The sequence below is a fragment of the Orbicella franksi genome, chromosome 7 (genome assembly GCF_964199315.1).
Source record: "Orbicella franksi chromosome 7, jaOrbFran1.1, whole genome shotgun sequence".
Classification (NCBI taxonomy): Eukaryota; Metazoa; Cnidaria; class Anthozoa; order Scleractinia; family Merulinidae; genus Orbicella; species Orbicella franksi.
The window spans coordinates 30,704,209-30,716,646 of record NC_138151.1 but is presented as its reverse complement, the minus strand read 5'-3'; the positions used below and the strand labels follow the sequence as shown (position 1 = coordinate 30,716,646).

Genomic DNA, 12,438 nt, shown 5'->3' with positions numbered 1-12,438 from the left:
CTATGCGATTGACTTAAAAAAAAAAGAAAAACACCCACATTGCCATCCAATCACTGAGCAAAAGCAAAACTAATGGTGACTCTTTCGCACACCTGCTTGAGCGTTTTTTTTTTTGCTACGTCCATTTGCTCTACGTTTTGATTGGTTTACTGGATCTCCTGTGTCCTTTGGGATTGGCCAGAGGGATTACTTTCAGTTGGTTTGGGTTTCACGTCATTTAATTCAAAACCACCCCAAGCTTATGGTTAATTAGTCAATCAAATAATAACACAAACAACCTAGTACTGAATCAGTTATTATTTTCAATTGCTCATTTACACACATTGTGATATAATTTGCAGACAGCAATGCTCGTTAGGCTATGGTGTACGCTTCGAGCGCCGTCAAGACCGAACAGAATTCAATTCCAACTAAAACGCAGTTGGCAAAATGTTTAACTATCGGTGGCAAATTAAATGGCTGAATATTAATTAGAGCTGATTACGAGCCAAAATATATATGACTGGATTTATGAAAACCGTGTCAATGAAAAATGCGTTTCTTTGCACCATCTGACCCACTTTGATTAGGGCCTCAAAATCACTCCGAGCAATGAAAAAAATACTGAAAGTGCACGAAAACGAAGGTAAGACAATGAATGAAAAAAAAAAAAAAAACAGATTGGCAATCGAGAAGGGTCAGATCTTGTCTAACACTGTTTTCATAAGTCTGGACATATGATTGTCTAATGCCTTGAAATTATGATTAACTGATGACAGACAGGTAACCCTATATTTTAACTGGGGAATCCTGTCTCGACCGAAACATTCCTATAACCATTTCTTATAACTAACAACTGAGCATCATTTACCAGGAGAACAGGTATACAATCTTTTATAAAGACATTTAACATGTAAACCTCGTAATTGGCACATTCCCAAAGATCACTAGGTAGTCAGTAGCAAATTAAAAATGTACTTTGCCCCACAAAAGCACAAAAAGCTATCCAAAAAGTTTTTGCATTTCTCAGCTATCCAGCCCTCAAATTGTTTTGAGTTCGCTTTCACTTAAAACAGTTAGTGTTCTTCCCGTTCTTCCTTTAACAATGGGAAAACTAACATGATGAACTCACAAATACAGTCAACTGACACAGAGGTATTCTACTAAGTGAACTTTGCTTTCATCTGAGTAGCAGATAGCCTCTTTCATAAGCAAACTACAATAGTGTAGTCTCTCTAAGTGCTGCGTGATGCACAACCTCATCGGTATGCGTACATTGAGTTCCAACATGATTCTCTTATCATATTCAGTCTTTCCACGACATGCTCCATTTTCAAGGTTTCTCTGTCATCCCAGCAACTCGTCATCAATTCCCAGCAAGCATCGCTCACCACAGGGAGCTTTTTGGGTATGACCCCTTTCTCCACCACGTTCTGCATAGCTTGAGTGGTTTCCAGGTCCTTGTACACTTCCGGCCGTCTCTTTCCAGTCCCTTCACAGAGCACCCAGAAGAGCATTCCAAATGCATAGATGTCGTACGAACTGTAACTGAGGTGGCCTCTACCATGATACTGGTACATTTCCGGCGAAATGTGGAACGGTGCACCCAGAGGTGTCATCTCATAAGGACTTTCTGGTTTGGCAAGATTGATCTTAGCTGTTCCATCAAACATTAACTAGGGAAAAACAAAAGAGTCAAATGCCTGGGTTATACCATCCATTCTTTCCATCTGTTGTAATATAGAGCGTCCAAAATGGGTTGAATTTGACTAACTGAGTCATGGAGCGAATAATAAGATGTCTTCATGTTTTTCAAGAGCTTCAATCTTTGTCATGAAACCTGCGTCTCAACAGAAAACAAAAAAAGTATCATTAAGGTGTCATGCATCCACTTGTCATCAAAATCATTAACCTCGTTCCTAAAAGCCTTGGGAAGAAGGTTGTCATAGACGTTGACTTAAGGTACTCTAAATTTTCCTTTAAGTACTGCTGTGTACTTTGCAATTTTTTTAACTTGGTTTGCTTGCCTTTTTACCGTTCAAATCCTAAATTCATTTTATTTGCAACGGAACCAGCAAATTCCAAGTGTTGGTGTATGGGAAATTTGGCCGTGCATGTAGACAATACACTCAAGTTCACAATTTTCTACATTCTCCCTTTGCCTGCTAAAAATGTATTGACGCTGTAACGAGAAACTATGTATCAATCAAGGTCAAAAACATTTTTTGACACAAACAAACCAAAATGTTCCCAGGCTTGAGATCCTCGTGAATGTAACCAATATCGTGAATGGCTTTGAGTCCTTTGGCCACATCAAGTGCTATGTTCATTCTCATGAATAGCGTTATTCCCTCTTGGAGAGCGTGCAGCAGACCCTTCTCTGCCCTCTCCATGACAACGTGCAAGACTTCGGGCTCAGCGAAAACCCAGCCATACAGACGTAACAGGTTTGGGTGGGAGCCATTGAGTTTCTGAATCATGTCCCTGAAGCATCAACAAAGTATACAAGTTAGAAGGAGTCATGTGACTACAATCGTAAACAAAACAATTCCAAACCAAATTGGAAAAGCACGTAATTAAATGGTCTCAAAAATTGAGACCAACATCTATCGCCATTGCTGCCCATGGGAGGAGAGAGGATTCCCACGTGAAAGGCTCAGGGAAGGGTCGGTGATGCTTGATGTCTCGCTTAGGGATCGATGTACAATTTGCAAAATTTTCATATCATTTAGGCTGTTCTGAGCCTAGAGTACCGTCAAGATATCTTTTACGGTTTACGGTTGCACAGGAAAAAGTAATATTGAAAGTTGTCATATTGTGTTGGTGTAGATCAATCAGGCTGGAAATTGTTTCCAGGAGAGTGTCTTTCAGTGCTCAAATAAAGCTTGAGCCATGCCACGATATTGGTCTTCTTTAGGGGTCTAATTCAAATTTCCGACGAGCATCGCCGACCATTTCACATGGAAGTTCCCATCCCCGTCAGGATGGATGGGTCAAGATGTCTAGACCGTGGCACCACCGCGTTGAACAAAATGTTGATCATTGAGCATCACAAAAATGGTCGCAGAATAGTTTTGTTCAAAATGGATCAAAATGCGAAGCCTGTTTTGACCCGGGCGCCACGTATCTCATTAGAGCTTTATTCTCGTACCAAAATACGTCTTTGCTACTTGGTTTGCATATAAAAACGAGCAGTTGAATGTTTTCCTTTTTTGTATAACTTACATCATGTTGACTAAATCCACAGCGGTCTGGTTCCAGGCACTCACACCAACATCTTTCTTGGCAAGGACTTTCACCACACACTGGCCAGAAGGCGAAGCTCTGCACCAACGTTCGCTAGTGCATTCATAGATGACGCCATGCCGGGTTTGTGCAATAGGTGAACCAAGCTCCACAGGTCCTCGGTTCTGGAAATATTTCAAGGCCATTCCCTCGACAGCCAACGTCCGTATCTGTGGAGTGAAATGCATCCGAAATACTTCAAGCTGTGAAGTCATTTGGCAATCTTCAAAGGCCTTTTGTAGAGAGGCGACAAACTGCGTGGTTGCCTGGAAAGTGTCGAGCATCCTTTGCAGACGATCGCGACAGGCTTCGAGAACTGCCTCTGCAACCTTCTCCTCGTTAATTGTTTCAAGAAGAGATTCCACAATGGATCGCCTATTTGCTTTGTTGTGGACATTTTCCCTGGTATACGTTGACATCTGCCTGGAACAAAGAGGTACTGAGATTTCTCTTCTCAAAGCGATATTAGCAGCCTCCTTCACGGAGTCAAGAATTCCGTCCAGCATAATGTGAAGCAACCGGTCGGTTTCAGCCTTGGCAACCACAAATTGCACGCCACAACTTTCTTCCAAAATTCGAGAGACAATCGGATGTGAAAGACATTCATTGAACTCAATGATAGCCTGGGTGAGCTCACCCACGCAGTCACTCATCATTGTTTGAACTAAGGTGTCAAGGGCATTGCAGGTTCTCTCTAAAATGCTGCCTTTCATATCACTGAGAAATCGCTCGAGAACAATAGTCTTGTTAGCATTTAGCAAAAGTAGTTCTGCTGAAAGTGCAGGAAGGTCAGTCTTAACCATTGTTTGATACTCGCGTTTAAGAAGTCGCTCGTTTGCAGCTTTGTACTCCTCAGCTTCATGGACAAATTCACTTTTCAAGTTGTTTATCTGCTCTACGATTTTCTCTTTCGAGTCTTCAGAATTCAACTCCACAGATTTCAACGACAAAAACAGTTTTGTCTCTATCTCGTTGGCTTTTCTTACAATGTCTGGTATGACAGATGCCTGCTGGGTAATATGCGTTCTCTGAACCTGGACAACGTTGACAAAACTTTCTTGAAGGAGCAAAAGAGTTTGCACCACTCTGCTGGTTTGGGTTCTCATAACCTTTCCAAGAAGACTCTGAAGATGGGTTTGAAATCGCTGAAATCTCTCGGTGGCCTCTTTTTCTTTCTTCTTCAGGCGTTCATCACGAACTGTTTTGGCTGAAATGGGGTGGAATAAATCGCACTTTTGCCAAGACTCCCCCGAGAGAAAGTTTCGCTCTTTCAACTGATTGAAAGCAATCTTCCCTTTGTCATGAGCCCCTTCAGCTTTTTTATCATCATCTTCGTCGTCGTCATCATCATCGCTGTTGTCAAACTCGTTTGCTTCTTTTGTAATGTCAACTTTGTTGCACACAAACATGATGGGGGACTGAGGAAATTTACCTTTCAAATATCCCAGCGATTCCTCATCCTTAAAGTAAAATCAAAAAAGGTGACTACAACGTTAAGTCACGTTACGAAAATTTTAAAAGTTCAAAAGCGAACTACAGTAACGCAATATCCCTCTCTCCGCTAAAAATGCACGCGGAATTCAATTTAGAAATAAGCTAGGCTTCACCTGCTATCTTGCTATCAAATTAAAGTATACCGCTTACAACCAGTTAGTTCAAGTGGCGGAAATAGTTTCCGGCACCGGCAGGGTGGTTTTAACTAGCCTGCAGAACAGGTGTAAGTTTTTTGCGTATTTTAGGCGAACATAGGCGAAATAATATTTTTTTTCGCGCTCTTTCCCTCGCGCTCGCCTCGCTTTCGCCTCTGTTCGCCTAAAATACGCAAAAAAATTACGCCTGTTCTGCAGGTTAGGTTTTAACCAGCTGTTCTGTTATTATGTAACGTGTTGTGCAGTGAAGATGACCCAATTCGTTCACCATGACTGGGCATTTGTGTTGTACAGTATTGTAATATCACTTGATAAAGAGTGGTAGAATTGATCCGTCAAATGTTGAAAAGTGCTGAAACCGTCGCCAGCCACCTTAAGAAGTCAGTAGCAACAGTAGTAGCAACAGCAGATACTGGAAGCAGTATCCTGTCCGCGGACAGGACAATTGTCATAGATACAGGTAAACATTGTGTACAAGCTTAAAATGATTGTTCCTCACATTCCTATACATTGAATATGTCTACTGAGTCCCATTCAAATCCGCCCCTGGAATTCTACCCTATATTTGCGGCGATTAGAGTTGTAGAGCAAATCGACAGGTACACACGTTATATTTGACAAGAAAACACCACACTTCCTCGATGTGCTTCTTTCGAAATTTCGAATTATAGCTTGCGCCCCAGCCTGAGCTCGTGTTGTTCCTTGCGTAACGCGCGAAATTTTGCCCACACGAGTGAGTGGTCTATCGAAAAATAAGTGAGTCAAATCTTTATTTATCATTTTGATTTCGTTTCTGGGGTGGTCCGCAAGGTTTAGTCCGTGGACCAGTCCATATGGTAGTCCGTGGACCCGCCCGTAGCGGGAGTTCACGGACCGAAGTTCTGTGTTTAGCCGACCACTGCTATCGGCCTGTGGTTAATGAGCAAAACTGTCGTTAACCCTGAGTTGATTTACTTTCGACAAGAACATGTTGAAGTCAATAGAGAGCACGAGATATAACGGTGTAACAGGCCGTTCTCAGTCTGAATTCTCGTCCACTGTCGTTCCTCATTTCGCCGATTCCGGTCTGATCAAGAAATGCACCTGCCATCTCGACGGTATGGAAATTAAACCTTACGTCATTTCAATATATTTGCGTCAGAAAAGGGTCAATTTGTTGCAGACTTTGTAAACGTCAGAAACAAGAGCTCACGTGCATGTGCTTTTAATTTCATGGGCGAAATTTCTCTTAAATCTGCGCCGCCAGTAGTTACATCCTCACACAGACGACAATGCAGTGTTCGCGAGATCGAGTCGTTTGAGTAAGGACGAATAAATCAAGTCATAATTCTAAACATGGACTACCACTTCTGCGGCGGCGCTCAACAACTAATAAACTTATTGAAAGCAAACTGATCCAGTTGGGCTAGCAGGAAAATCGACAGGGAAGTAAGATTAGAAACTGAAAATGGAGATTATAAATACAGGCATCAGGACTAAGGAACCGCGCCTTATTTCGTGAGCCGCAACACCGTGACTCACTACAAGACAGTAAATATGATTCATAACAAACGCATTTCTTCTATTTTCGTTCTCTTTTCTTTACATTTGGATCACCAAACGGTTTGCTAATGACGCTTACAATGGTCTCTAGCGATTTAATCTCCACAAAGCTATGAATGTGATCTACTTTAGACATCACTTCCGGGATAAGATTAATTTCATCATCGAATGCGAGCTCTGCGTTTAAATAAAGCAGCATTAACAGTTGTACAACTACCTTAATCCGAGTTAAAACTCACCGAGTTTCTTAGATGCATGTCTCCATCGATCACGTACACAAACAGAGGTACTGTGCCTTTTTCAAGGAAGCCATCCAATACTCTATCCAACACATCAGACTCGCTCTTCCCGGGGGAGTCAATCAGCTCGATTCCACTGCGGAGTAGTTCGTGTTTCAGCCCGACTTCAACAATAGCGTCTAAAGCACCCCTGTTCTCTCTGTCCTCATCTGGCACTACTATGAGTTGTTCTGGTAGTTTTTTGTCTTTCAATAGCTGTCTTTTGACTTCTCTGCCATCCGATCCGACGAGTCTAGCGTACGGCTGTTCGGCATATTTGATGCGTACAATCCTAGCCGTGCACGGGTTCTCGTAAACTGGTAGTGAACTCTGTCTAAGGAGTTCATTGATGATAGAGCTTTTTCCACAATTCCTTTCGCCAATGAAGAAAACTGAAGGGCTTTTCTGAAGCTCTTTCTCCACGTCCTCCAGCTGTGAGAAGGGAATTAAAGTTTGAGTTTCTGTCTCATCGTCGACTTGAATGTTTGCCACGATATCTTGAAAGCAACTTGATGTTCGCTTAAACAAGGACTCCGTCCGGTCCGAATAACATTTGAATTCCTCGATGGCATCTTGCAAAGATTTATCTCCAGACATCACCGAAAGTTACTTTCAAATGCAACCTTAACTCACAGCTTATTATTTACCACTTCCTACAGGTATTAACAAATATCTCGTGATTTCTGGGAATTTTCCCTCCGATGTAAGCGATAGTGGAAAATTTCAAAGGACTGGACTTTATCAAGGTAGGACTGACAGAACAAATTGGTACACACCGACCACAGAAAAAGCATACGTTTTTTTGGAAAGGGTTTTTCCGTAAAATCTTGAAATAGTAATGTTTATTTATTAGAAGTATGATTTGTTTGAAATATTTTCTCTGAAACAACCTCCTCCTGAGATTGCGCTACGGCGAACTAAGGGCCTCTTCATATAAGCCCGGTAACCGGACTGGCTCGGTTACCGGGACGAATTTTGTTATCTGTTCATAAGGGAAATTTCAGCCCGGTCTACCGGGATAAAATCCAAGAAACACAACCAAAATGGTGGAACATAAACTTGTATCGTTCGCGGCTGTCGAAGCTTTGTGGACTCTTGTAACTTTACTTATAAAGCTAATTCGCCTATTCTTAAAGTGGAAATACATACAAGGCAAAAATTATGTCATTTTAGCCGCTATGTTGCGAAAGCGAAGCTATTTCGGCTAAAAAGTTGCGTCCCGGTTACCCGGACTGGAGTGTTCATATGGGAAAATTTTCATCCCGGTTACCGAGATCTCGGTCGCAAAACCCGAGATCTCGGTAACCGGGCCAGCCTGGCTTCTCATATGAACACATCGAAATTTTTACGAAGGAAAGAGTGGCGAGGCGAGATCTCGGAAACCGAGCCAGCCCGGTTGACCGGGCTCATATGAAGAAGCCCTAAGAATGTCTAGGAAATACCTGTAGACAAGTTCCTCAGCATTCTTAAACAATACGCGTGTTTATGGTTCAGTTGTATGTCAAGGAACTGGTCGAGAATCAAACAATAGAAACAAAAATCCTTGAACGTGACAGAGCTTCAACGACTGTTCGGCTGATTTGGGACTGGGTAAAAATGAAACAAATACAAAAACAAGAAAAGACATTTTGAAAAGAGAGGGCTCGCCTCAGATTAGATCATTGTGGTCCTGGTGCAGTTTGGAGTCACCAGGCAACAGGAGCCATGGAGTCACCAGGCAACAGGAGTCATGGAGTCACCAGGCAACAGGTTAATCCTATATTGTGGCTCCACAGGTTTTTCTTCCGTTTTCTTCGGACTGCCTCAGACCACGTCCAGGCTAGTACTACTCTGGAGGAATTTCAAAAAGCAGCTTTATTTCTATGGTTAGGCCTACCGTTCACACTGATACGGCGACGCTCCTCAAACCGTATCGTAGGAATTTTAAAACGACGACGTTGCATTCTAGTGTGGACGGAAAATATTTTAAAAACGGAGCTTTTCAAAAACGTTGATATGACGACAATAGTGTAATTTTCCTGCCCGAGTTTTCCTGCCCAAGCACAAATCCAAAATGGCCGCTGATTGCTGCGTTTTTAAATTTCCTCGGCGTAGTGTGTCTACGGTAAACATTCGATGCATTTCAGGGGTGCCGTGAAACCTCCCTTTTCAAATTCCTCCGGCGTAGTTAGTGTGGACTGGGCTTCAGACATCCGCCCTTCTCAAATGCCAATACGTTTCGATGTGAATTCGATGTAGATGTTCTTAAAATTATGGCGAGCATGGATGTGAGACAATTTTTGAAAACTATAATTTATTACCAAGACTGTAGACAATCAAAAGCAAATTAACATTTACTACTCTTACAATTGCATGTGTGCTCTACATTTTCACGTTTTTTAACGTGACTATGGAAAACGTAACTTTATTCGCAACAAATGTCCATTCTTTAGCGTGTAGCAATCGACATCATGTAATTCAGCCTATAAACATACTCAATTAAACAAAGAAAGAAATCACGGGCGCATAAACAGATGGTGTTCATGACGACTCTTACAAAAGGCACCACACGAGAAAGCTCCCAAGTGCAGACAGGCCCCTCATCATCGTGATCCTCGATGTTCCAGACTGCTCGGCCGCTTTAGGTCCATCTCCTTTATTGCAGAGGTCTTCTTCACAGCACGACTTGCAAACATTTACTCCATCCGCGTCAGCAGTGCATTTGTTTGCACAGCCCTCATCTTTTCCACAGTCTCGACGAAACTGCGTCACAGAGTTATCCTTTTGAATGGTTTTCGTGATAATACAGCGGCTATCACCATTGGTGCAGTTGTCTTTCGTGTTATTGCCCAGCGACGAAGACGGTATTTCACAGTATTTGTCTGCGTCAGGTCCTTTTTCTTGAATGCATTTGTAGCATTCTAGGGAAGAAGCTGAAAATCAATCAATCAATCAATCAATCAATCAATCAATCAATCAATCAATCAATCAGTCAGTCAGTCAGTCAGTCAGTCAGTCAGTCAGTCAGTCAGTCAGTCAGTCAGCCAGCCAGTCAGTCAGGTCAGTCAGGTCAGTCAGTCAATCAATCAATCCAGGCGGGCAGGCTAGCTGAGAGAAAACACCCCTCTACTAATTATAACGCTGGAGCGATGAAACTCCAAAATTCTCGTTACAATACCAATACATTATCAAGCAGGGAGGTAATGAGGATAAAGAAAAACAACAACTGAGTGGTATTGTGTTGATGTACTACAAATTCTCCTAACTGACAGGAAAAGAACTGTATGGCTGTCAGTAAGGAGAAATTAATTAACATTTTGAACCTGGTTGTGCTCTTATACAGCCAAGGTAGACTAAAAGTCGTCTCTTTGAACTTTTGATTGGGTCAGGAAAAATTCTAATCATGTTTACAACAAAGCAACTCCAAATTAGTAAGAGCTATACTAGAAGGTGAGTAAGTTATGAATTAATTGTAAATTACAAGCATCAAAGTTCTAGAAAAATTATTTGTTACAATGAGGTATAAATATACTAAGTTTTTTTTTCTGTAAAAATATGAATTACATTCAGCTGACATCTAGCTAAATCGTAATACAAATATTTATAATAATTTTACTGTACGTGCTCATGGCAGCTACACTGCAATTCGTCTAAGCGACTCAAAGGTTAATATTGTTCCATACTGGAATAATCCGTGGTCAAATGAAAATTTACAACTATTAACCGAGCATTGATGGAGAGGTGTTAGGTAGATAGATAATTTAAAATCCAAAACATAGCATAAATTTCACGTGAAACCCCAAACCCGCGAAACTGATCTGATCAAGCTGTCCGGAGTTGGAAACTGAAGGTTTGCCTTAAAATACGAAATTTTCTAGAAGAAAATTTTAAATTTACGGGCACACGTTTATACAGTATTTATTACTGTCATAGCCTGTGTTAGCTCTAGTGTAAACAACCCAGGTCCTTAGACTGACAAATATGTAGTTGAATAGAGTTAAGCCCCAGTTGCAGTGACGGGCTTCCAAAAACATAGCTTGATACCGAAATGGAACGACAGAACAAAAACTGAATGAGAGATAAAACGATTCCTGGTTTAGATATATCTTCCATATTTTTCTTTTAAAATTTCGTCTCTGTGTGCAAACCAACATCACGGGCATTTACATTAGAACGTATGACACGTTTCTGTCAACGTAAGTGTAAGTGGCTGCAAACGAAAAGATAATTTGAAAAAAAAAATCGTTCTTAAACAGCTATCTTTCGTATTTTCCTATTGCATCCCTTTGAAGGTGGTTGGCAAAGAACGATAATACACTACAGCACTAACTCCCAAAGGAAGGAAATACGACGATTAAATTTACTTCTTCGTCGCTCAAACGCACGCCAAAAATATCCCGGGAAGGCTAATATCGCGTGTATAACAAGATAATAATAACTTCTATTGCAAAATGACTGGACCGATCGCGAAATACAGCCTGAAAATATATATCAGCTCTTTGGCTGACGCTTATTTCAATTTTTTGTGTTGTCTCAATGTACAAATGATCAAATGCTCGAAATCACACTCCGAAACGACCTCGTAGGAAGCAAAAGCATCAACTATTTATCCAATTTCCACGGGCCTTTAGTTAACTGTTTTGTTTTCAATGAAAGCGAATCAACCCTGACCGGTCGCTTGGACAGATATTAAAATTTATTGGGTTGTTTTGCTTCAGTAGGTCTGGCTTGTAATTTGCGACGTTTCGGCATCAGGCAAAAATTATCCCATTAATGCTCCTTGAAAATTTATAATACACATTACAGTGCTAAATCAAAGTTAAGTAGTACCTATTGTCGTCGACGAAGCAACTATCAGCAGCACATGAAATAGCTTTGTGGCCATCTTGGTTCTCCCACCTCGTGAAAATAAATTGAATTGCAAATTTTCAGTGGCGTGTCTATTGTTTACACACTGATCGCCCGATTAACGCCAAGAAAAATCCTGATCGACTTCCTTACTAGTCACGTTACTTGCAATCGATAACGTTATCACTTTCTAGAAAGCCGCGCATATTTTGAGTGAACGTCATCGACAATAGGAAACCTCTAGAAGGAGTTAAGTTTCATAACGCGGCACTAAAGGTTTGCCAGAAACATCTTGAGAACAGATTGTCACATCCCTGCAAATTACGTTTTGTGTGATCAAAGCTCGGTTTGTTTATCAAGCACAAAGATTGTTTACTCTGAAATTTTAAGGTAGTCAGGAGATTAATGTTGACTCCCACCAGATACATGATGACGCTCGGATTTCGTTTGTGCGGAAATTCGTGTCATGACCACGACACTGCTGGAACTTCCTGCTCGTGTTTGTGGGCGTCCTTTCAGTGATTTTTGATCTGTTTTGGAATTTCGTTCAATCTCTAATTCTGACCGTGACTTTGAAGGGAGGCTTGGGGTGAAACTAGCAAGTCGGAGGTTTTTACACTTTTCTTACGTCTTGTAAAATCTTAAGTTAGACACAAAAGCGAGTGACACCAAAAATGAATTCCTCTTGCATATGGTATACAAACTGCTATTTCCAGTCCCCCTGACCGCCAAAATAATAGCCAGTAATTTAAATGAAGATATGCTGTAATCCCCTAAAATATTGTAACTATCGCCCCAACCTTCCTTCAACTTTTTGTGTGTTTTTATTTCGTTGTACTTCTCTTTGTGACTTTGTAATTCACTCTTATAGTTGTATT

At 41.2% G+C, this 12,438-nt stretch overlaps 1 protein-coding gene across 1 annotated transcript; it reads right to left on the bottom strand.

Annotated features, from left to right (window-relative positions):
• Positions 1-13: 13 nt before the first annotated feature.
• LOC145492888 (dual serine/threonine and tyrosine protein kinase-like) lies at positions 14-11,801 on the bottom strand. The gene is made up of 5 exons (XM_081472262.1): positions 11,543-11,801; positions 6,695-9,645; positions 3,205-4,724; positions 2,220-2,463; positions 14-1,655 (listed from the first exon to the last, which is right to left on the bottom strand). The coding sequence occupies exons 2-5, from the start codon at positions 7,328-7,330 to the stop codon at positions 1,239-1,241; spliced, it is 2,817 nt and encodes a 938-aa protein (XP_081328388.1). The 5' UTR covers positions 7,331-9,645; positions 11,543-11,801; the 3' UTR covers positions 14-1,238.
• Positions 11,802-12,438: the final 637 nt, after the last annotated feature.